General features: G+C 44.8%; 1 protein-coding gene across 1 annotated transcript in view; it reads left to right on the top strand.

The window, feature by feature from the left end:
- Positions 1 to 21505, top strand: part of ARHGAP31 (Rho GTPase activating protein 31) — a 60208-nt gene that overhangs the window by 18762 nt on the left and 19941 nt on the right. The window contains exons 2-3 of the mRNA XM_039717887.1: positions 17232 to 17334; positions 17817 to 17961. Of these exons, the coding sequence (XP_039573821.1) occupies positions 17232 to 17334; positions 17817 to 17961 (248 nt within the window). The remainder of the gene's footprint in view (positions 1 to 17231; positions 17335 to 17816; positions 17962 to 21505) is intronic.

Below are 21505 nucleotides of genomic sequence, written 5' to 3'. Positions count from 1 at the left end.
AAGCCAAGGGATCCAGTTAGGAGCAAACACCTTGTCTGTATGTTGTGCCACAAGCCTTTCCTAGCATCCATCCATGTGTCCTTTCAAGCACTCCGTACACAGAGTCTCTCACAGTGGGACACAAGCAGTTTAAAGGATTTTCATGCTGTCAGAAGAAGAGTGTCTTCATTTTGTTACTGTGGCTCTGAAAGGTTTCTCCAGCACCTTGCAGTCCTCTGACTCCTTGCCTCCATTTCAGCATGCTGCCTTTTACCACTGAGCTCCTCCAGAGGCCCAGCTTGCATGGCACGGGGCCAGCCTCTGACCTCAGTGATACTAGTATAAATCTGGGATGCTGCAGCCAACTGGTATGGAAGTACTCAGCTCTGAATATACAGAAAGTATTCCCAGCCATAAAGGGGCTTATGATTTAGGTTAGTGAAACAGCAGAGGCAAATTCTATGTGATGGGGATACTTGCGAATCTCCCTTGTGACAAAGTGTTTCTGCAACATCCACACTTTCCCTGTTACTACTAGAGTGAGCCATTTAATTCCAAGGATGTCCAAGGAATGTGTCTGAACTCAACTGATGCCAAGAATGAAAAAAAGAACTAAATTTTAGGTGGATTTGTCAACAGAAGGTGGACTGTTGTAATTTGCTGCAGTTGACATTGAAGACAGTGGTGCGATCAGCTCCAAGAGAAGTAGGTTGTGTTGGCCTAGAACATTTCTCAGATTGCTGAGAAACTCTTGGTGAGGCTGGATACGGATCAGAGGAGTACCCAAGTTGAAAGCTTCGATGACAGTGTCTGGATAGGAGGTTTTGGAGACCTGGAGACAAGGCATTGTCTGTTTTGAGTGTGCTTGACACAGAATGACCTTCCTTGAATGAAACCAAGCTGCAGACAAATACGATCTTTTGTGAGACTTGCAGCAAAATTCCTCTTTGGCCAGGGTCCTTTTTTCTGTAATTGAAGGAAATTAATGGATAATGAAGAGTGGGAAAAAGCATTGTGATAGGAAAAGATCAACTGAACCTGAGAGATGCAGAGCAGAGAGCAGGAAGAGCCTCAGCTCATTCCTAAATTGGATCACATCCTTACCGTAATGCTTCCCAGGAAAGTGCAGTAGAGCAGCGTTGCTCAAGCTTCTTAGGCTGAAGCAGAGAACAACTGAAATGTTATTTCAGAACGACTGAGAGGCCATGACCAAAATTTTGCAGAATATTGGTGGGCAAAGCATAGAGAGAGAGCAGAACAAAAGCCCTGGAAGCCCTGAAGATCTTCCTTGGCACAAACACTTCAGGTGGGCTGAGGAGCAATGCTAGGACAACCCTAGGGGCAGTGATGGTGGGCAGTGCAGGCTAAAAGTGTTTCCTTTGATGGGACAGAAAGAAATGGCCTGTGCTTTGTAGTTGCTTCAGCTGATTTTCCCCATTCCTTCCAAGAACTCTGTCTTGGGATGCTGTGACAGCAGGAAGACACATTTTGTGGGCAGTTCCCAGAGGTCAGGCAGAGCCTGCTAGGCTCAGCATAGACTCTCCTGCAACCTTACAAGGAGCAACATGGGTCAGGAAGGTCCCAGGTCATCTCAGAGCAGTCCTGAGGGCATCTGGGGAAGTCTCTGGGGCAGGATATGCCCGGCCACCCTATTCCTACCCTGATACACATACCCTTGGATTTGAGAGAAGTCAGCAGAGCTAGAACAGTCATGAGATCCGAGTTCTGACAGCCCTGCAGTGAGTTGGCTCAGGAGGCAGCAGCAATGCATATATCTGGAGTCTTCCTCCAGACAAAGCAGGGAATGTGTCTGGAGGGGTGGATGTCCATCCCAACATCCAAGGAGAGCCCTGAGCCCCCGGCATGGTTTTCCTGTCTGCCTGGTAGCATCAGCAGCTGCTGGTTTGGAACAGTCTGCACGTCCTTGTGCCAGCCAGGGCAGCTGGAGGTGGATTTGTTTTCTGTTGATTTCATGGCAGTGTTGCTGCTTCAGGCCACTGCCTCGGTGTGAGGAACAACAACATCCTAGAGGAGACACCCAGTGAACTGCTGACTGCTCCGTGGCTGGCCAATCCGCATGCCCAGCGTGGGAAGTGGCCAGACCACCCTGACGGCACCAACAAAGCCATCATGTTTGCTGACATTTCAAGGGAACAGAGAAGGGAACAAGAGCTCGGAACAAAAGCTAGGAACAAAAGTCTTTGATGCAGTTTAGAGCTGCAGTTGGAAGATATGAGCCTGAATTGTAAATGCCAGATCTAAGTGCCTTTTTGCTGGGGAGGGATTTTAAACATCCATCCAGGTCCCAAAGGTGGGGCTTGAGTCTGAATTCTAGGGAAAGAAAGTTATGCTGAAAACTGAGTGCGCTGTGAAATCAAAACAAAAGGTAAAGAAAGGAAAACAATGGGTAGCTGAGGAGATGGAGGAAGTCAGTAGACAAGGAATGCAAGAAGTGTGGTATAACCAATATGTAAACAGAACGAGCATCTCTTGCAAGGAGTTCAGGCCTCTCTTCACCCACCCCCCATCCCCAACCTCCCTTCCCTGAAATTATCAGAAATATTGCAATTTCTCCCTAGATGACCCCTTGATACAGTCTTGCTGTTATTGTGGTATTCAGTAATGAGACAACCATTCAAGAGGAAGAAAAAAAAGAAAATAATTATAGAAGTGACACCAAGCCACAAAGCACTGGACCAATTCCAAGCATTCCCAGGAAGAGGGCTACTGAAATCTGGTCTTTTGGCACCAATTGACTTCCAAGACAAACAACCTGAAAGGTTTCTCTGACCATCTGATCAGTGATCTCTGATTCAAATCTCCTGAGGTTTTAGCCTGTGTGTTCAGGTTTAGGGTAGAACTTTGTTTAGGGAGATTTTTCTGGTTTGATGGAAGCTTGGGGGAAATTGATCCTCTTCCAGAAAAACACATTTGTGTGAGTTTTTCAACTCAGCTTTCTGGGTTAGTGATTCTAACTAACAACAAACCAGTTGCATTTTCTGCATGCCAACTTCTGAATTTTTAACAGTAAGTTTGTGTTTACCAGGAGTTGAGATACAAGAAAACTGGCTCTTAACCTTAGGTCTTCCACTATCTCAGTGCATGACTCAGGCTGACAAATGATTTCTGTTTCTCCTGTTTGCACCTATGGGATGAGAATGATCCTTATCCTCTGTTAATTCATGACTCCTTGCCGAGGGCTTAGATTTTTGCTGACATAAACAAAGCACATTTTGTGTGATGTGCTGAGGTTTTATCCTCACAATGGGGGACGTGACATACAAGCAAGATTTCAAATGAGGGGTTTTTGTGTCCTGAGGGTTGAAAAGCAAACCATAGGACGCTCACCTCCTTTTTTCTATTTATTGACAAGAAACACATGCAATATTCTGGACTTCAGCTTGCAAGGAACAGTGCTACCATCCTCAGAAGTGTACAGAGAGGAGCAAACACTAGGCAGGCATTGATGATGTCACTCAATGTCCATTAGAGCTGGTTCCTGTTTTGCACTGTGCTGTACTCCATCTTCCCCTACCACAAGACTTCCTTTCATCCAGAACTGGAATAAAAAAGGACAAACTACCCATAAATAAAAAATTGTCCAAAAAGTTTAAATACATTAAAAATAATGATAAAGGAGTAAACGTGTTTCACCTTCTAAAAACAGCGTATTTGAGTGTTTGGTGAAAAAATTGAACAGAATCCATGCATTCTGGTGAAACATTTTGATTTTGTGAAAGGCACACTTTCCTACTGGAAAATCTTTCAGCTGGATGATTTTCAAGTGGCCTTTCTTCCCACATGCTTTAGTATCCAATTTAAACTCCAGCTGCTGGCTGCGGTCGTCCCTTGCTGTAGTGAGTGCTGGCACTTATGCTTTCCTTTAACACAACAAACTCTTCCAGGGAATCTTTCTGTGGCTTAAAAGACATCACCTGATAATGACATGGGGAGGCTGGTGAGATGGTTTTGCCTTTGTCTCAGGGGCCGGTGCAGAGCCATTCCATTCAGAGTAGTCTCCTGATGGATTTTGAATATCCAGGAAGCCTGCCTCCCACCCTCTCCCTGAGAAGGCAATTCTACATGATACTATGTCTCAGTCTTAGGAGGCTTTCCCTACTCTTTTAGTATCCTCTCACAGTTTCATTCACTCACGGCTACAAGCCCTTGATCGCCCAGAAGCAGCTGTTTCCCGCGATGTTGTGCCTCCCCTGAGCAGACCACTACTGCGAGCCTGTTTCTCTCCTGGTCATTGGGCCAGCTGTGCCTATTTACCACCAGCACTTTGTTCTTCCTTGCTGGTTAATCCCTGTCGGTCATTAGAGTTTCTGCTCCTTTTCTCTTCCTCCTCCCCATATGCCGCATGGTATCCTGTTTTCCTTGTAACTGTAGCCACACTGCAGGGCTGAGAGACTCAAGGATTTTTCCATTAATAATCCCCACGCCCTTTTCCTGGTCAGTACACTGCTTGAGAGGGATTGAGGTAATTCATTCACGAATAGCAGGCAATACTTAGAGAGGGGCAGAGGGTGACAGGGAGATGTGGGCTCGGTGGGGTCTGTTTCTCCTGCGGGACCCTTCAGCCAAGGGCGGTTTTGCTCCCGCAGCCGCTCGTGATCCCCCATCCCACTGTCCTGTGTGAGCCCGGGCACGGCTCCAGCCGTGGGGGGCACACCCTCCATGCCTGGGAATGCTTGCCCCAGTGTCAGCACTGCAAATTCCAGCAGCCCTGGCCAACTCCTGCTGGGAGAATGTAGGTGGGCTTTTTTTCCTTTGCGTCTTACACGCTCACCAGCCTTTAAGATTTTGCAACTGCACCTTGAGTAAGAATTTCTTCTGGTCAGGAAAACTAAGCCCCAGTTCACTCTCTTGCAGCTCTGCTGGCTCTACCAGACTTGGGGCCACATCTGTTGACTACAATTGCATACAGCTGGAATAATTTTGTCCATTTGCCTCTGTGGCAATTTATGGACAGAGATTGGAAGTATAGTCCTTTGCTTAGTTACTGCTGTGTCACAGGAAGGCTACTAGGCCACAGATAGGAAAAAAAAGGAGAAAATCACATTATAACAATATATTTTATTTTATTGACTTATACCTGTGACTTATCCCAGAGGACCATTAGGAGCACTAGTTCTAGACAGTCTGCTAAGGGACAGATCCTGTTCTGGTTATTGATGTGCATTCCTTAGTGAACACCCTCCCCACCCCACCCCTCCTGTTTGGCTGTAGTGGTATGGATGTGGTATAGAAAATGCTGGGGGGCTCTATTTCCCCAGTCAAGAGAAACCCTTTCTTGCTGAGGTGCATGTCGTAAGGGGACCCAAGTCCTTGCTCAGTGAGGGAGGCCATGGGACCCTTGTGGCTGAAGTCCTGTGAAGGGTAGGCAGCATTGTTACCCTCTGGCTGTGATCCTCACCCTCTGCCCTGCTGTGTGTCCCTGTAGCCACAGGCTCCACGACTGTTTCTTACATTGTGCAGCAAACTGCACACTTCCTGGTGGGAAATGGAACAACCCGTTGGCTTCTCTAGTGGGAGAAATGCAAACTTTGAATATCATGGGCTGGGGGAGGCCTGAAATGAAGTCTGGTTAGGTTTTCTCTTCTCTGCTGTGGCAGTGGCACACACAAGGGCAGTCTGTGGAGCTGAAGTGATTCAGCTTGGTGTGAGCTGTGTTCTGCACATTCGTCGCCCATTTTCTCCACTGTTGATGAAACAGCGCTGGCAGTGGTAGTGATTCCTCCATTTGAGAGAATAAAAAGGAAGGCAATAGTCTGGTGTAAAGGTCTTGGCATTTCCCACAGCTTATGACAGTGCTGCTGGAACGCAGGGGCTGTGGCTGTAGCTGTTCTATTGTGAGCTTACATTCCTTAGCAGTGGGAAATCAGCAGCTGTAATTAGTCTCTGATGTTCTCTGCTAATAAGTGATTTTCTGCTACTTGCAAATACCAGCATCCCTAAGACATAACTGTATTGTTTTGACCTCTTATCTCTTCTCCCTCCTCCTCATTGAGAGGGACCCCAGATGTTCTCCAAGACTACTTGGAAAAAAAAAACAAAACATCCACCCCTGCTCCTCCCTATTACATCTCTTTCTCCAGTACTTTTTTTTTCTTTCCCGGCCACTGGGTAGGAAAATGGTTCCTGCTAGTCCTCATGGAAAAGGACACAGATGCTGTCAGGAAGCCCATTTGCTTTAGGAGGAAGAGGAGCCTGACATCAACAGGAAGAGCTGTGCAGCAGAGCTGCTCCTGCCTCTGAGAGAGGGGGGCCTTGAAAACAATGTCAGCTCGCAGTTTAGGTCTGGCCAGCAGGAAACGCATGCACCCTGGTGTTTGCTGTGCAGAGGAAATGATAAGCACTACCTGGCCTGACTTGGAGCACAGATAGCATGGGGGAAAAAAAGAGAGGGGGGAGGGGGAGCGGGAAAGTTGTTGTTCTTCATACTGCTTCAGAGCCTGTCCTTTGCAAAATGGAAAACAAAATAAAGTGTGAAATATGGGATATATCAGGAATCGGTTGGGGGGCTTGGAAACCGAGGAACACAATTGCCAAGTGATTATATTTACTGCTTTAGTAACTGCTTGATATTGGGTTTGTTCCCATTGTTGGCACTGAGAATGACCCTTAGTTTGATAACCCCTGGCATGCATATTTTTTGAGAGGTGAAGGGAGTGAGAAGCTTGTATCCCCTGTGGAACTGGGAGGGTTTTTTGTGGAGAAAGACACGGGGACAGTGCTACCACTGGGAGCAAAAGGACCTTGTGAGTACAAAGAAAAGCGTTGTGTAGATGGATATCTTTCCTGACTTGTCCTTACTAGGTGAGGGGATAGAAGCCTTCTTGAGAAGTAAGGAGATACCATCATGCTGAATATTCTATTCAGTTTTGTTTCTTTTCCTTTCTTACTAGCATCTTTAAAAGCAACGTTGTGCCTCCTTTTATCACAGACCATCTGACAGAAATAGTTTCTATTTCTGATGCCCTTCCACCTCTGGCAGGCAGTTGCAAAGGTCCAGTCCCTGCAGCTTAACCTTGGAGAAACCATTCCTCATCCTCCTGGTGCATCTCAATAGTTGTGTGCTGATATCTTGAGGTGGAGGTGGACAGACACAAACAGCATGGCAGGAAACATTCTAAACAATCCTAGCCCAGCTCAGCCTCTAGAAGGCTGGGAGGCATTGTGACACCATCTGCAAATGTTGTTCTGCCTCCTTAGATGTTCTTGCTGATTCTCTCAGGCTCTGCAGAGTGAGCAAACTGCCCTCTTGCAACATATTTGAGCACTGATGTACCACAAGGCTGGCAGATGGAGCAGTGCTGTGCTCCCTGCTGTTTCTGCAAGAAGCCCTGAAGGAGCAGCAGCACATCCAGTTGTTTGAGCCAGGCTGCTCAGCAGCTTTTTCTTGAGCATTTTGCCCTGCCTGGTGTATGGAAAAGAAAACAAGATCTTTGTGAACACGTCTATAAGAATACCCTTTCGAGTACTGCAGCCTCTGAAGATGAAAAGGTGTAGCCAATATGACCCATATCCCATGGGCTGCCCTTCTTAACTAAACTGCTGAGTGACACCAATCCACTGGGACTGGTTCTGGACTTGCTAATGCAGATGTCCGTGCATGCTTGAGGAACAGTCCTGCAGAACAACAGCTTTCCTTGGCTGTGGGTGAGTGCTTCACCCTGCAAAGCCTTCAGCAGCAGTAAGCAGGGCAATGCTTCAACAAACAAGAGGACCAGCATGTCATGATGTGTCCCCCAGACCTATGACATTGGCCTAGCATGACTTTCACATGTTTTGACTTTGTTAGGCTTTGACTGACACCTTAATAAAACCCAGCTATTTCTCTGAGAAGAATTTCCTGGTAATACACAGGAAACCTCACACATGTACACACACGTGCAGAATTTTCTCCATGCTTTTCGGACACAGAAACTGAGGCCACAGACTGTTGTGATCATATACCATGGGCACTACTTAGGATGGGTAGAACAGAACCTTGTTTCACCAGAAAAACATCAGCAATCTGAGTCACCCACATCTTAATCCTCTTCAAAGAAAGACTGACCTGTTTTCAGCCTCCTCTGAGCAGGGTTGGCGGGAGCATTTCTGGGTGACCTTCCACTGCCAGCAGAAGTCTTAATTCTCCATTCTGTGCTGAAACTCACACCATCATTTTGTGCTCCTGTAAAGCTGGTGAAAATGCTTCTATCATTTGTATACCTCCTTTGCTAGCATTTGCATGTCACAGTAAAAGGTAAGAGGGTGTAGAACAAATTGACCTTATTTTGTGGAAGATACTGATGAGTCCAATGGGATTTTTTTGTATGAGTGTGTTTCTTTGGGTCAGGCCCAAGCAACCTGGCAATGAAAACACTCAGTCTAAATATATGCTCAGCAACTGAGCAAAGATGGAATGGAGTTGATGCTGCTTGGCTAGAAATTATAATGCTTGATTATTGCTAGTGCCTTTGCATGTTTGTTTTCAATCCAATTGACATATAAAGCCTTATTTGCTTTTTAGCACAAGTCTGTTTTCACTTGCCTTTCACTTCTCATTTGCAGCCGTTATGGGTTTGCATTTAGGCTCCTCATCTGTCTGCCTGTGATATGTAATGATCCTCAGCGATTTTTCCTGTTCTAAGTTGTTGACTGTCTGTAAAACAGCCCAGTTTTACAGTTATTTGGAATAACCTCTGGAAATTGCTGTACCGCTCTTGACTAGGAGAGCCCTAGAGGCAGGATCAGGGAGAGGCCTGAGTGAAGGAACATTGCTGCATAACCTGCAGTGTCAATCTGCATCAGTCCATCAGTGTGACAGAGGACAAAAGAAAAAGAAGGGAGAAGATATAAGTAAGTTCTGTGAGATTCAACTATGCCATTTTTCTTCCACATGAGAGCTCGGTCAAGGACCAGCTTCTCTGTTACTTTGTACCTTGCTGCTGAATAATAACTTGGGCTTTCAGTGGGGTGATGGGCCCCCGTTCTCCCTTTTACACATCTGAGCTCCCTGCCACCCTGAGTTCGCTGGATGTGTGCTTTAAAGCTTGCGAGTGGCTGTCATGTATGCTTGTGAATATGTGGCAAGCATGGAAGGAGAACCATGAGTGCGGGTGGACCTCCATCCTCTCCTTGCACATTTGAAGGAAAATTGCACATTCCAGAAATTTCTTGGAAAAGAACAGCAGAGAGAACTGCAGAGCAGCCCACTTTGCTGTAGCACGGGTGTTCATGAGAAAACAGTCCTGTTCCTTGCTTCATCCTGTCTCTTCTGCAGCCTTCCAATAGCATTTATTTGGGAATTAGTTGCTTTGTCACCACCATGCCATCACCACAAAAGTGAAGTAAGGATCTGTTGAACAGTGAGACATCATTACAGAGCAGCACAGAAACTGCAGGCAGATTCCATGTCCTCTAGAGATTGCTAGAGATTTCAGCGTATGAAGATGGTGTTTGTGAAGGGCACAGTACAAAGGACTCCAAAACTGTTTAACTAGTTGCTGGTATTTTTCAGGTGCACATCAAGACCTAAGCACTCAGAATTTCCTTCTAACAGATCCAAAAGTCTGTCTTATAAAGAGAAACCTGGAATCCCTATTCCCTTGGACTCACTAGAGTCCAAGTTGAAAAGGACTAAGGGACAAACTAACGCTGACACTCAGGTAGGGAGCATTGATCCCTTTGAATTGCTGCTCTCCTGGTTCTGGGATCCTAAGAATCCCGTGTAGAAATCTCAAAGCGGCAAGGGAGATTTTGGTTTCTACACCCTTACAACAGTCAAGAAGTGTGTGTTAAAGCTTACAAGTTGCCTCCAGGGTAGTTTTGGGACTGTAAGAAAATGAGCAGGTCTGCATCAGGTGGCAGGCCCAGGTTTAAGATGGAGACTGTACTTGTTTTTTAACTTTCTTCTGAAGTTCTTGTAAATGAAAACATGTAGATAAAGATCTGGTGAGAGGAGGAAGAAACTTACAGAGTCCATGCAATTTTGTTGCTTTGTTGCTAGCAGTTAAGTGGGTTAGCATGGTTTACTTGAATTTCTATGCTTAAGAGGAAAGCAGAAGAAGAAAGGAAAGCATGATACAGAAATCATGCCATAAGCTTGTTTATCGATCTGGATGAAAGACAGCAGACTCTCAAGAGACTTCAGATGAAGCCTACATTACTGGCTTTCCATCTCATCACCCAGCACTTACCTGGGCTCTTCCCTGGCAGGCTGCTTCTCCCACCTCCCTTGAGCTGCAGCATCGGCATCACCCCACTTCAGCACTCCATCAGCTGGTGCAGCCTTTGCATTTGTTAGTGGCTTTAGTACATGTCACCAGAATCGAGGTCAATGGCAGAATTCCTGTCTTACAGCTTGCTATCATCACAGTATCTAGGCATTTACCAAGACAGAGGTCAATTCATTACATGCAGCTTCAAAACTGTTCTGATGTTTTCTATACTTACACCTGAGTCCATTTCCAGACACAGCATAAATTGTCCAGTTACTCCCATCTCCAGAATTATTTATCCGATTGCTTGTGATGTGGTAAACAAAATGCTGTACAATATCCACCCTAATCTGCTGTGGATCAGGGTTGTTAGGATTTGAATGGCTAGCTGAGGATGTGCACAGCTTATTGACCTGCCATGCAGAACCTGAGCCACTGTTTTCCAAGGTGGTTGTACCACAGAGTCATAAAAGTTAGGAGTGGAGATATCCTGTTCTGTTATCTGGTCTTTTTTTTTTTTCAGGAAGTTCTCAGCAGGATGTTTTCCTAACAAAACTATTCTAGTATTTAGTACAACCTCTTTCAAAAGTGCCTGCATGACAGAATTTGCCAGCTATGTCAAGGTAAAGTCACATTTCAGAGGGACACAGTGACCGCTGGGGCTGAGAGTCAGCATTCAGTGTCTGCTTTGGCAGTGCTTTCTCTTAGGCTTTCTTTGATGTGTGCTGTCTATGAGCTGGCTGGGTCTGCCAAGGGCTTTTTCATTCCTGCTTCAAACATCACCGTTGTCAGATCTGCTCTGGAAAATCAGGTGTTCCTACATGTCTTATTTAGATAAGTTAGATGTAAGCTGGGTATAATATCAATGGGGGAAAAAAGAAAATCCTTGATGGTGGTGCCATTGGCTTCACTCAAACTCACAGCTGAGCCTGCAGGTTGTGTTGAAATACGTGTGCTTGGAATCAGAAGGCCACATCCCAAACAGCACTCAGTGTTTCCACTTCCCACGCAGGCCATGGAGGGCGATGGCTTGCAGCATCTGACAGATTTGAGATCTGTTTTTCCTACATTTTTGCCCAGAAAATCACAACTGTGCACAGGACAGTGCTTTCATCACAGGGAATGGCACTGTTGTGATAACCTTTGTGACTTTGCAGGGGCATTTCCCACAGAAGCAGAGGGGAAAAAACACATGAAGTGTGTGACTTACACAGTGAATAAATTGTGCTGCCCATGCGGACAGGATCATTGTGGTGCCAGCCATTCATCCTTTCTAACTGTGTTTATGGCAGCTAAGGGAGAAAAGCCAAGGTGAATTGTAACAAGTTTGTTTTTAAGCCTGTTTGGTGCTGGTGCTGTTTACCTGTCTCATGATGTTCAAATACAGGGGTGGGTGTGTGTGTGTGTGTGTGTATGAAGGAGTTGTGGCAGCTTAGCCACAGCTAACAGCCAAATTCAACACTAGAATTTGAGAGTGAAATAGGTTTTGGCTTTTATTTTATTTTATTTTAAATTTTTTTGATTCTGTAAAATGAATTTAGTGCTGGTGAAAGTATGCACAGACATTCTGGAAACTGAAGCTCGTTGTCCTTGTAGCATTTATGTCCTGACAGGGCAAACCATCCCCTTTCCCAGCTCTGCCAATTTCATCTCTGAACAGGAGAGACCCTCTGCATGGATTTTGGATGCTGTGGTCCCTTCCATCCCTGGCTGCTGCTGCTGTCAAGGAGACAGTGAAAGGAAAAGGAAATGCTACATGGTGGGAAGGCAGGATTTATCCTTAGCTGCCACTGGTTAGGGCTGTGCACTGGGAGAAAACTTGGTGTTGTGACTGATGTGCTGCACCGGGGCTTGGATGAGCTGCACGGAGGAGAGCACAATTTGATCTGCTCTCAAGTATTTCTCAACCAACCTTATGCCTAGTGAAAACTGGGACATGTCAGCAAAAAAGAAAAAAAATAGTGAATCAGCTTTAAAACTCGTGATTTACAGTAGAAAGTCAGGAAATGCAGAAAAATATCATATCAGAGATACTGATGATCAAGTATGTTGCCATTTGTACAGTGTTGTTCCTTTCCTGTGATTAGGAGGCCAAGTGAATATATTAGTTTGTTCTGTTTCATTATTTTTTTTTGTACAAAATAACAACTCTCACTTAGTACAGACTGAAATACTTTTTAAAAGGAAGTATTTCCTATTGTAGTCATTTAAATTGAAACGGGAGACCTTTGACCTTTATTGTCATGGTATTGACATAGCATGATAGGAAGCTTGCGCTGCTAATGAGGGTAAATGAAGACAATTTTAAAAAATACTTATGTAAACCAAAATGATGAAATAAAAATGTCTCCAACTTATTTTTTTCTTTTTTTTGGTGCAGGATTCATAGTGGGGAGAAATGGAAAAAAATCCAAACTATTTCCTGCAAGTCAAAAATCAAAAAGTTGTTGTTCCAGGTGAAATGAAAGGTCTGCATTTATCCTCCCAATAGCTGAACTAAAATTAAAATAAAATTAGAGAGGACATAAAACCTCTGCAATGTGGCAGAAACCAGCTACCAAGGAGGCCCTGAGCATGTCTGTTGCCAGTGCTTATCCTTACAAGGAGTAGTCTGAGAAAATAACAGAAGGATAAAGTAGAAAATTCAGTGTGCTTCTATGCAGTCCAGTTCAGTGCAGTGTACCCTGAGCACATGGCCCAGTCCAGGTTAGCTACTGTCTGACTGGGCACTATTCACACTGACTGGGTAGGGTGTCTGACACAGCAAGCTCCTCCCTGGGGTCCCTCTGTAGCCCATGGAGACTCAGAGTTTCTTCTGGAAGGTGGCACTGAAAGTCACAGGATATTGCTTGCATTTCCTGCTGGACCAGCATCTTCCTTGCTCTTTGCTGGCTTTGGTGGGAGGCCAGGAGGCCATCCTCCCACTGGAGGGGATCACTCTCTCTTTTCTTAGTGACCTCTCCAGCTTGGGCTGCTTGGGGATCCAAAATGCTCAGTCCAGTGACTGATGAAACCTCTGTCAGGCCGGCAAAGAATGGGCACCTTGCTTGCTGGTGGGTGGCAGCACCATGGCTGGGAAGAGACAGGAGAAGGGAGACCCAGCAGTGCTGGGAGGTAGGAATTTCAGTGCCCACTGCTGCCACTGGAAGCTGGGGGGATCAGAAAGAGAGAAGTGGTGTCTGACCCAGCGAGAGTAGCAGAGAAGTGTAGAGGTGGCATGGGCTGTTGTCTTGGAAAAGACTCTGGTGAAGGTGCATGTCTGTGTACACTGGACTTGGAGGTGATACCCAGAGAGAGTGGAACGAGTTACTGCGACTGCCCTTCTTGGTTTATTTTTGTCTAGGGGAAGAGAAGTATTGTCTTTTGTGTGCAGAATGTTTATAACTCAATTTCCCTTCTGACTGATGCCTTGCTCCATGCTCTCTCGTCCTCCTCCATCTGGTTTCTATTGTAGTTTTAAATGAGGACAGTTTGGCTGTCTGGCAGAACAAGCGGGGTCTGTGTGACACCAGCTGCCCCTTCCAGCTTCTAAGACTCCTAAGCTTCCAGCACAGTGTTAATTATAGGAGTGTCAAGATTGGACTCCCTGCCCCCATCTCCTTTCTGTGCCTGCACGTACAGCCCCTGCTGCAAATCCCCATCCACATCTGATCTTCCTTTGGGAAACACCCACCCCTGTGATTTACATGCCCTGTGACTCTGATAGAGACCTGTTGTAAAGCACATGCCAGATCCTGTACCTTCCTGCATTTAGGGTTGATCCCAGCCTCAGTTCATCAGGAGCCACATCTGAAATAATCCTACCAGCTCAGAAACTCCTGGAAGCAGAAGAGAGCTGCTCACTGTTGCTCTAACCTCACCACCCCCAAAAGCCCAAAAGGCTAAGCTTTGTAGGAGATCAGAGCTGCTCAGGAATGCCAGAGCTACAGGTCCTGCTCAAAGAAAACATTTATTGTGCTCCAGTTGCATACAAGTGCTGCATTTAGGGGCTTGATTTGCAGGAAGTCGATGTAGTCCCTTCACCTCCAGGGATCTGAGGTCAAGGTCTGTAATTTTCAGTTGCAAGTGAAAAGTGTCCTCTATGGGATTTTTTTTTTGGCATCACAAAACTGCCACAAATGTTGGCATAACTGACTGTTTCTCTTCCTATGAGCCAAAGATCTGGTATGGCAGAGAATCTTGTACATGATGAGTGAAGGGCACTGGCAGAGATATGTGAGAAGCCCAGGGCTGGAAAACCAAGTAAAAATGCAGGGCTGCAGTAAGAGATGCTGGCAGAGCTCAGTGTATATTGCCTATGTGCAATCTATAGGTTGTCTCTGCTGTGTAGTTTTCACCCACTTTTAAAAATGGGTTGAATTTTATACATTTGCTTCAGATTGTTCCCCTCAGGCCCCTGTTTTTTGCTTACCAACAAAATAGGTGGATCCTGAACAGATGGATCTAGCCTTCTTTTCTTCTTCTGTATAGGGGGTGTGCTTACTTGCCTGAGGCCTCTTGACCTAATTTACTCCAAGGAAACTTAAAACTCAGCCAAAAAATGGTGTGATTTAATAGGTCTTACTTTCAAGAGGTCAAATTAGTCACAACAAACATCAGTATCTACGTTTTTAGTTGGTTTTCTTATTCTTAATACTGAGGTTTTAAAAAGTATCTAATAAAGCATTCTTTGTGCGTGGACCCCATATTTTGGCAGCCAGGCGCCATCATATGAGGCTTGTCTCCATGAAAGACTGCTAACCTTTAGACAAATCTTGTCATGTGGCTGTCGTGATCAAATATGTTTTCTGTTCAATTAATTCTTTTTTTGGGTTGCGTAGAGTTCAGTGTTTTCTCTTCTCTCACCCAGATAGGTCTGAGGTGGACGTGGATCTGCCTTTCATTTTTGCTGGTTGCTTGTCATTTGTTCCAAGACCTCTACCAAGAAGGAAATTTTAATATGCCATGTATGCATAGCTTCTACCATAAAGATGTTAAAGCCTGATTTTCTGGAAATGGACATGAGGCCTGAAGTAATTTGTCTTTCCCTTTTTTTTAGCATTCTCATCATCATATGATCTGAGTTCCCTACTGCAGTTCCAGATAATCAGGACTTACTCAGAGATAGGAAGGTCCTCTTTTTTTGATGTGTCACTTGGACTTTTCTTGGAAGGATATTAAGGAAATTTAGTACTTTTTTTTTTTCTTTTTTTTTCCCCCTCTGCATTTAGCCTGCATAGGAAGTAGGTGTTGCATGCACTGAAAGGAATGCTTCCCAAGTTTTTTCCTTTCTGGAAGGCTCTTCCTCTCCCAAGTCTTGAGGAGAGAATACCATAACTCTGTGACTGTTATGGACAAAGCTTTCACTCTGTAGAATTCACCTGTTCTCTTTGCAATTCCATGGTTTCATGAACACTGCTGTAGGTTTAGGGCCTCTGCCATGAGCTCCGCCCAACAACTTGAGGGTCTTGAAAGTCAGTACAAGGGCTTGGAGTGTGACACATCGTGACCAATGTACCCATGTTATGAGTGCCTGCTCAAAAAAAACCCATAAAGTCAATTTTTCCCTGCTGTTTTGGAGAAGCTCCTTTGGCTGAGAAGAATTATTCTGTTTGGACCCTTCCAAGTGATCACTGAGACTTTGTGTACATCTGCATTTGGGTTGGCCAAAAGACAAGAGAAGGGACACACAAAAGGACTTCTTCTTTACCTCCCTCAGCAAGTCAGGAGGCAGAAGGGCAGCACTGCCCTGACTGACTGGCTCAGTAGCAGTGTGTTCCTGAGGTGGGTGCAAGCTTGGAGCCCTTCTCCCCAGAGCCTGTGCCCTGCAGTGCTTGGCAGGGACAGGTCCACCCATGATCTGGCTCTGGCCTCAGTGGCTCCCATGAGAAATAATAAAATAATGAAAAATAATAACGTACCAACTGTTTTTGTTCAGGCTGTCGTTGGAGGGCTGTCTTTGGATGCCATCTGATCAAGCACATGTTAATAATGTCATTACAGTCCTGAACCTTGAGCAGAAGGACTCAGGGAAGGTCCAGTCAGAGGCATTGTCTCCGGGGCGTCACAAAGACGCAGTAACTGCTATGCCTGGCTTCCCAGTCAAATCTGTGGCTTAGCTGGTTTTCCTCCATACAGCTTTTGAAATGTGCAGTGCAGCAGAGTCAGCATTACAGCCGGGAACTTTTGACTTGTGCATTTACTGACTTTTGTGCCTATGGCTGTGTGAAGCATTGCATTAAATACACAGTAGTTTCTAGCACCTAATAAGGAAGGGCTTTCTTACTGTTATTGTTATAGCTTGGGTTGTTATAGTACTGGGGACAGGGAGCCTTGATCTGACCAAGAGAATGGGGGGTTCTTATACCTATATAATGGGAAAAAAATTAAACATATACTTTGGGTCCAAGTCTGGATGTAAATGTTGTGCCTCAGGCTCCTCTCAGCTTTAAGACTGGTTAAGTCTTTGTCTAGTTATGCTGATGGAGTTCTTTTGAAGCCAATGTCAGGTTTTGTCAGTGTGCAGATCTAGTCAATATTTGAACTTTATACCCCCTCAGTGGGATTTATGAGCACTAAACTGTGGGTATGTAGGCTTATATGGAAGTGTGAATGCTTCTCTGATTTTTATCCAAGCCAATGAGACCTTTTGGCACAATTCAGCAAGGCTGGAGCTCTATACTGAGGAGACTGGAGGTTCCCAGGACCTCATGCTTTACCACATGCTTTCAATTAGAATGAAAGAGCTTATTTTATTTTTTTATTTTGGAAGAGAAGGGAAGAGAGGGAAACCCTACCTTTCTTTCTGCTATGTTACTGTGACTTCAGGGTCAGTCATTGTCACATGTTAATGAGCATTGCATGGCACAACCACAGCATATCCTCATGGCCACTTTGCAGGGGTTATTTTTGATTTGCCCTGTATTTCTTTCATTGCTGTACCCTTCCCTGCATCCACAGAGAGCCTCTGTTGTTTTTTCATGGAACTGTCTCCTCTGTGGTGACTTGTGGGAGCTGTCAGTGTGTATTCACTGGACATCTTGCTTTGCTTTCCTCTTGTAGTCCCTTACGTGCTGAAGAGCTGTGCGGAGTTCATTGAGACTCATGGCATCGTGGATGGGATCTACCGGCTCTCAGGAGTGACGTCCAACATACAGAAGTTGAGGTAAAGGCAACGTTTGGGAGTGTCAGAGGGATTCAGGGACATTGCTCAGTACCTTTTTGGTGTTAGTTCCTCAGGTACAGACTGCGGTACAGAGCTTCAGATGGATGCAGAAGATAAACTGTCTTTGAAGTTGCTAACAGGGAAAGACAACATTTTAGGGATTAGCCCAAAAAAACCTTTATCTCCCTCTGCATCTCTTAGTGGGAAAGGCAAAGAGGGTCTCAGCGAAAATACTGAATTGCTCTCTCTCACTTTGGGACAAAGCAATATCTTCATATCATTTTGAGGCCCATTCACTGTGTTAGGGATAATGGAGACTAATTGAAACCTCAGGGCCTGAACTTGGGGCACAATCCGGCCTGCAGAAACATCTCTGCTTTCCCATTTGTTTTTTCTCTAGTTGCAAATAAGTACTTAGGGTGGAGTACTGGCCTGCTACAACTCTTATCCACCCATATTGTTATGCTTCCATGTTGTTTCAGACAAGAGTTTGTTTCTGACCAATGCCCAGATTTGACAAGGGAAGTTTACCTCCAGGACATCCACTGTGTGGGGTCACTCTGCAAGCTGTACTTCAGGGAACTGCCCAACCCTCTCCTCACTTATGAGCTCTACAAGAAATTCACGGTAAGACCCTTGGCTGTTCTTGCTCCTCTCCAGAAGTGTGGATGTGCTGCAGATTCCTCCATGACAGCTGTTTGGGATTCACTCCAATGTCCTGGCTTCTGATGCATCTATCCATGTAAACATTTCTCGGTGCTCTTCCCTTCTCATCTCATGTTGGCTCTCTTTCCCTGTCCTTGTTTCTTTTCACCGTTTCATGTTTACTTCTCTCAGTTTGTCTGCTGTTTCCTCCCCTTCATCTTGCTCATTTTTTCACTGCATTGCTTCCCCGCTGCCTCTTTTTCCCCCCATTGTGCACCTATTCCCAGCATGACTAATTCTCTTTAGTTTCCTCATTACTGTCCATCACTGAGAGTCTTCTAGGTCACCTGGGCTTGTGATCATAATCACAGGGGTGTGGTTTCCTTGTCCCTGTCCCTCCAACTGTCCCTGACACCTGCACAAACTCATTGTCCAGCCCATGTGTAAAGCATCAACTTTTCTGCATCTGTCACATTTTTCATACTGTTTGTAGGGCTGCCGATGAGGATACTGGTTATGCCCGATACGGCATATCAGGTCCATCATGATCACATTATAAATACAAATGGCAGAGGAAAGTGGCAACTGGCCAAGCAGAAATCTCTAACTTTGTTTAAAGATATTACAATTCAAAGAGTAGTTACTTGATTCTGGAAAACAGCCATAGATTATACATGGATACAGTTGGAGCTTAGGAGCAGACTGCGGGGGAGCAGAAATATAAGACCACAAAGCCTGAATTTTTAAGAGACTTGACTAATTTTGATGACAGATAATATTTTATTAAAAGGTGGCACAGCAAGCTATGCTTGTTATTAAAGCTGCCTGTTTCTTAGCACTCTAAATCTACTTTCATTTTTTTATGACACCAGCAAATTTACATTCCATCATTGAGGCTGAAATCTTGCGTGCTGAAGGTATGCACTTTCAGCTAAAAGAATTTACCAACTTCTTAAGATAACTGGTGTGGGGGATGGGAAAGATTGTTTTCTCAGTGTTAGAAACATCCGTCCTTTGTTAAGAATTTCTGTCATCCTGCTCTTTCCCATTTGCTGGGAGGAGGCGGCAACAGCCATTGCCAAAAATGTCTGATGTTGCAGAGAAGAAGTTCTGCAAAATCAGGTGTTGCTGTCTGAGTTGCCTCTATCCCAAATCAAGCACTTCCAAGTGACACTGCTGTGCCACAGGAGGCACTGGGAGAGATCCACAGGGTCCTCACAAGGAGATGCTCTCCAAAGTCTCCCTGTTGCCTGTTTTGGGAAGAGGTGTCAGTGCAAGGGGTGCTTGCTGTGGGGCAAAGCCAGATGGGACCAGCCAAGCAGGAACTTGCTGTAAGAAGTCAGGTAGCTCTTAGGGACACGACTCTGCTGGGGATTTTGGGGGGGGAGTGGCTCACTGTGCTGCCTGACAGCTATGCAGTAATGTTAGGCATCTTGCTGTTCCAAACTTTAAGTAAGATTGGTCTTTGTTTCAAGGTGATATATAGTCAAATCTTCAGGGAAAATCCTGAGCAGATTTGAAAGTCCTGTATCCTCAGGATATAAGGATTCTGAGGATATGGGGTAGGATTGCTGGAGACAGGATGAATAGGATCTTGAAAATACAGGGCATCATTCAACCATTCACTGTAACTGATGAGTCTCATTCTTGTTGGAGCTATTTGGCTGGTGTCTTCCTGGCTATCACTACTGATTTATGGAAGAAAAAATGCTTTAAAGGAAACATTAAGATTTAGATGGAAACTTCTTTTAGGAAAGAATGTTTGCTGAAAAGTGAACTTTTGGGATGATGACTTGCAGATTTTCAGTAGATACATTTAGTAAATAGCTTTGTTCAAAAACAAAAGGGAAAACATTTCTGTAACAGTCTGAGTGTTTCTTTTACAAGTACTTTCTAAAGAAAATGTTTCAACGTTGTATCAACACATCTAACTTACATAAAATGTCTTTCAGAAAAGGGTTAAACAGTTCCAAATTTTAATTATCATTTATGTAACTAATGTTTGAGTGTGATGCTTTTGGTTAACCTTGAACAGTTGTTTTCTAAAATTTTATGCCAGCTGCCCAAAATATTATCACTTTGGGCTGAACTAAAGAATTTTTTTTTCAAAATCTCTGGCTTTTCAGTTTTTCCACTTAGCCACAAAATCCATTATTCATGTGAGCCTGCTCAGAAGGGATTTATAATTGGTAACCCAGCTGACAGGAAGCACAGTCAGATACTAGGAGGAAAGAAAGAAAAAAGACCAATTCCCCAAGGAGCAGAAAACCCACTAGGAGCGTGTGTGTGCGTGGGGTGTCTGAACAGGGAACAGTGGCAGCTGTATCTCAGCAGACGAGTGCTGGTAGGAATAAAGAACCCATGCTAATCCCAGCCTGACTGAGCCAGAGCTGGCTCTGAGCTGGGATAGCCTGCACTTTGAGTCACCACAGTGATTCAGAGATTTCTGTCTAAGGAAAGTCAAATTCTTAATGACTAGGGAAGGGTTGTCCTTTTGGTCATCACTATGTCAAGTTCACAAGTGTAACATCCCAGTCATGACCTCACTGGCTATAAATTTTTGCCAGATGATTGCCATCTTGTATCCCAGTGATGGATGGCTGTTTCTCAGGACAGATAAGTTAACTCTGCTTGGCTTGTTCTAGCCTGGGCATAGAGGGACCAGCTCTAGGATGCCAAGTTTACCTTCTCTGTCTGGACTTTATTCCACTTGGTTAACCAGGGCTCATGAATCGTGCACTCCCAGAATCACTAGTGCAGTTAAATAAAAAAAATCTTAAATGGCATAAATTCATACCATGATGAACAGATATGCAAGAAATGGAATTGTTGGTTCTTCCTTGTATTCTGTATTCTGCTGCTATAATCTGCAGTTTTGGAGGGCTCCTCAGGTTGCAAAAGCACAGCTCGTGTGGGTCAGACATGAGGCTCGCAGGAATGAACAGGTCATGACCTCAGAGAAGCTGGTATTCACTTGCTGTCTAATCATTAGGTCTTCAAGAACTGGAAGGTTAAATATGGGAATGAAAATGTGCACCAGGGGAGAAAATATTGTGTACAATCTAGTTGAAATACTAATGCTTTAAAGTTTTTATTTCTCTCAGTCTCCATCTTTGGACAAGGCTGTTCAACTGGAAACATTGTATTAAGATTGCAAGAGCACTTATGCTTCAGATTTCTGGGCTTTTTTTTTTTTTTTTACGGCACCACACACACGTGTAAAATCACTAGAAGTAGTTAACCTGCCCTTAATTTTGGCAAACCAAATACATGTGCATCTCATATATACTTAAGTAGTGAGCTCACTTGTTTTGATCTGCCATCACTTCTCTGGCCTGGAAGCTGGCAGTGTTTGGTTAGCTGATGGTTGCCGATGAGAAGTGATCTGCAGGGAAAGGGGCAGTGACAAAACCAGCGGTGGTAACATCATCACAGGGGGTGCTGCAGTGCCTGCTGCAGGAAGATGCTTCTCTAGCAGTGGCTGGTAATTTCAGGTTCATGATGTTTAAGCGACGGGTGGCTTGGG

This window comes from Passer montanus, unplaced genomic scaffold (genome assembly GCF_014805655.1).
Source record: "Passer montanus isolate IOZ18808 unplaced genomic scaffold, ASM1480565v1 scaffold39, whole genome shotgun sequence".
Lineage (NCBI taxonomy): Eukaryota > Metazoa > Chordata > Aves > Passeriformes > Passeridae > Passer > Passer montanus.
This window is presented reverse-complemented; position numbering and strand designations above follow the sequence as displayed.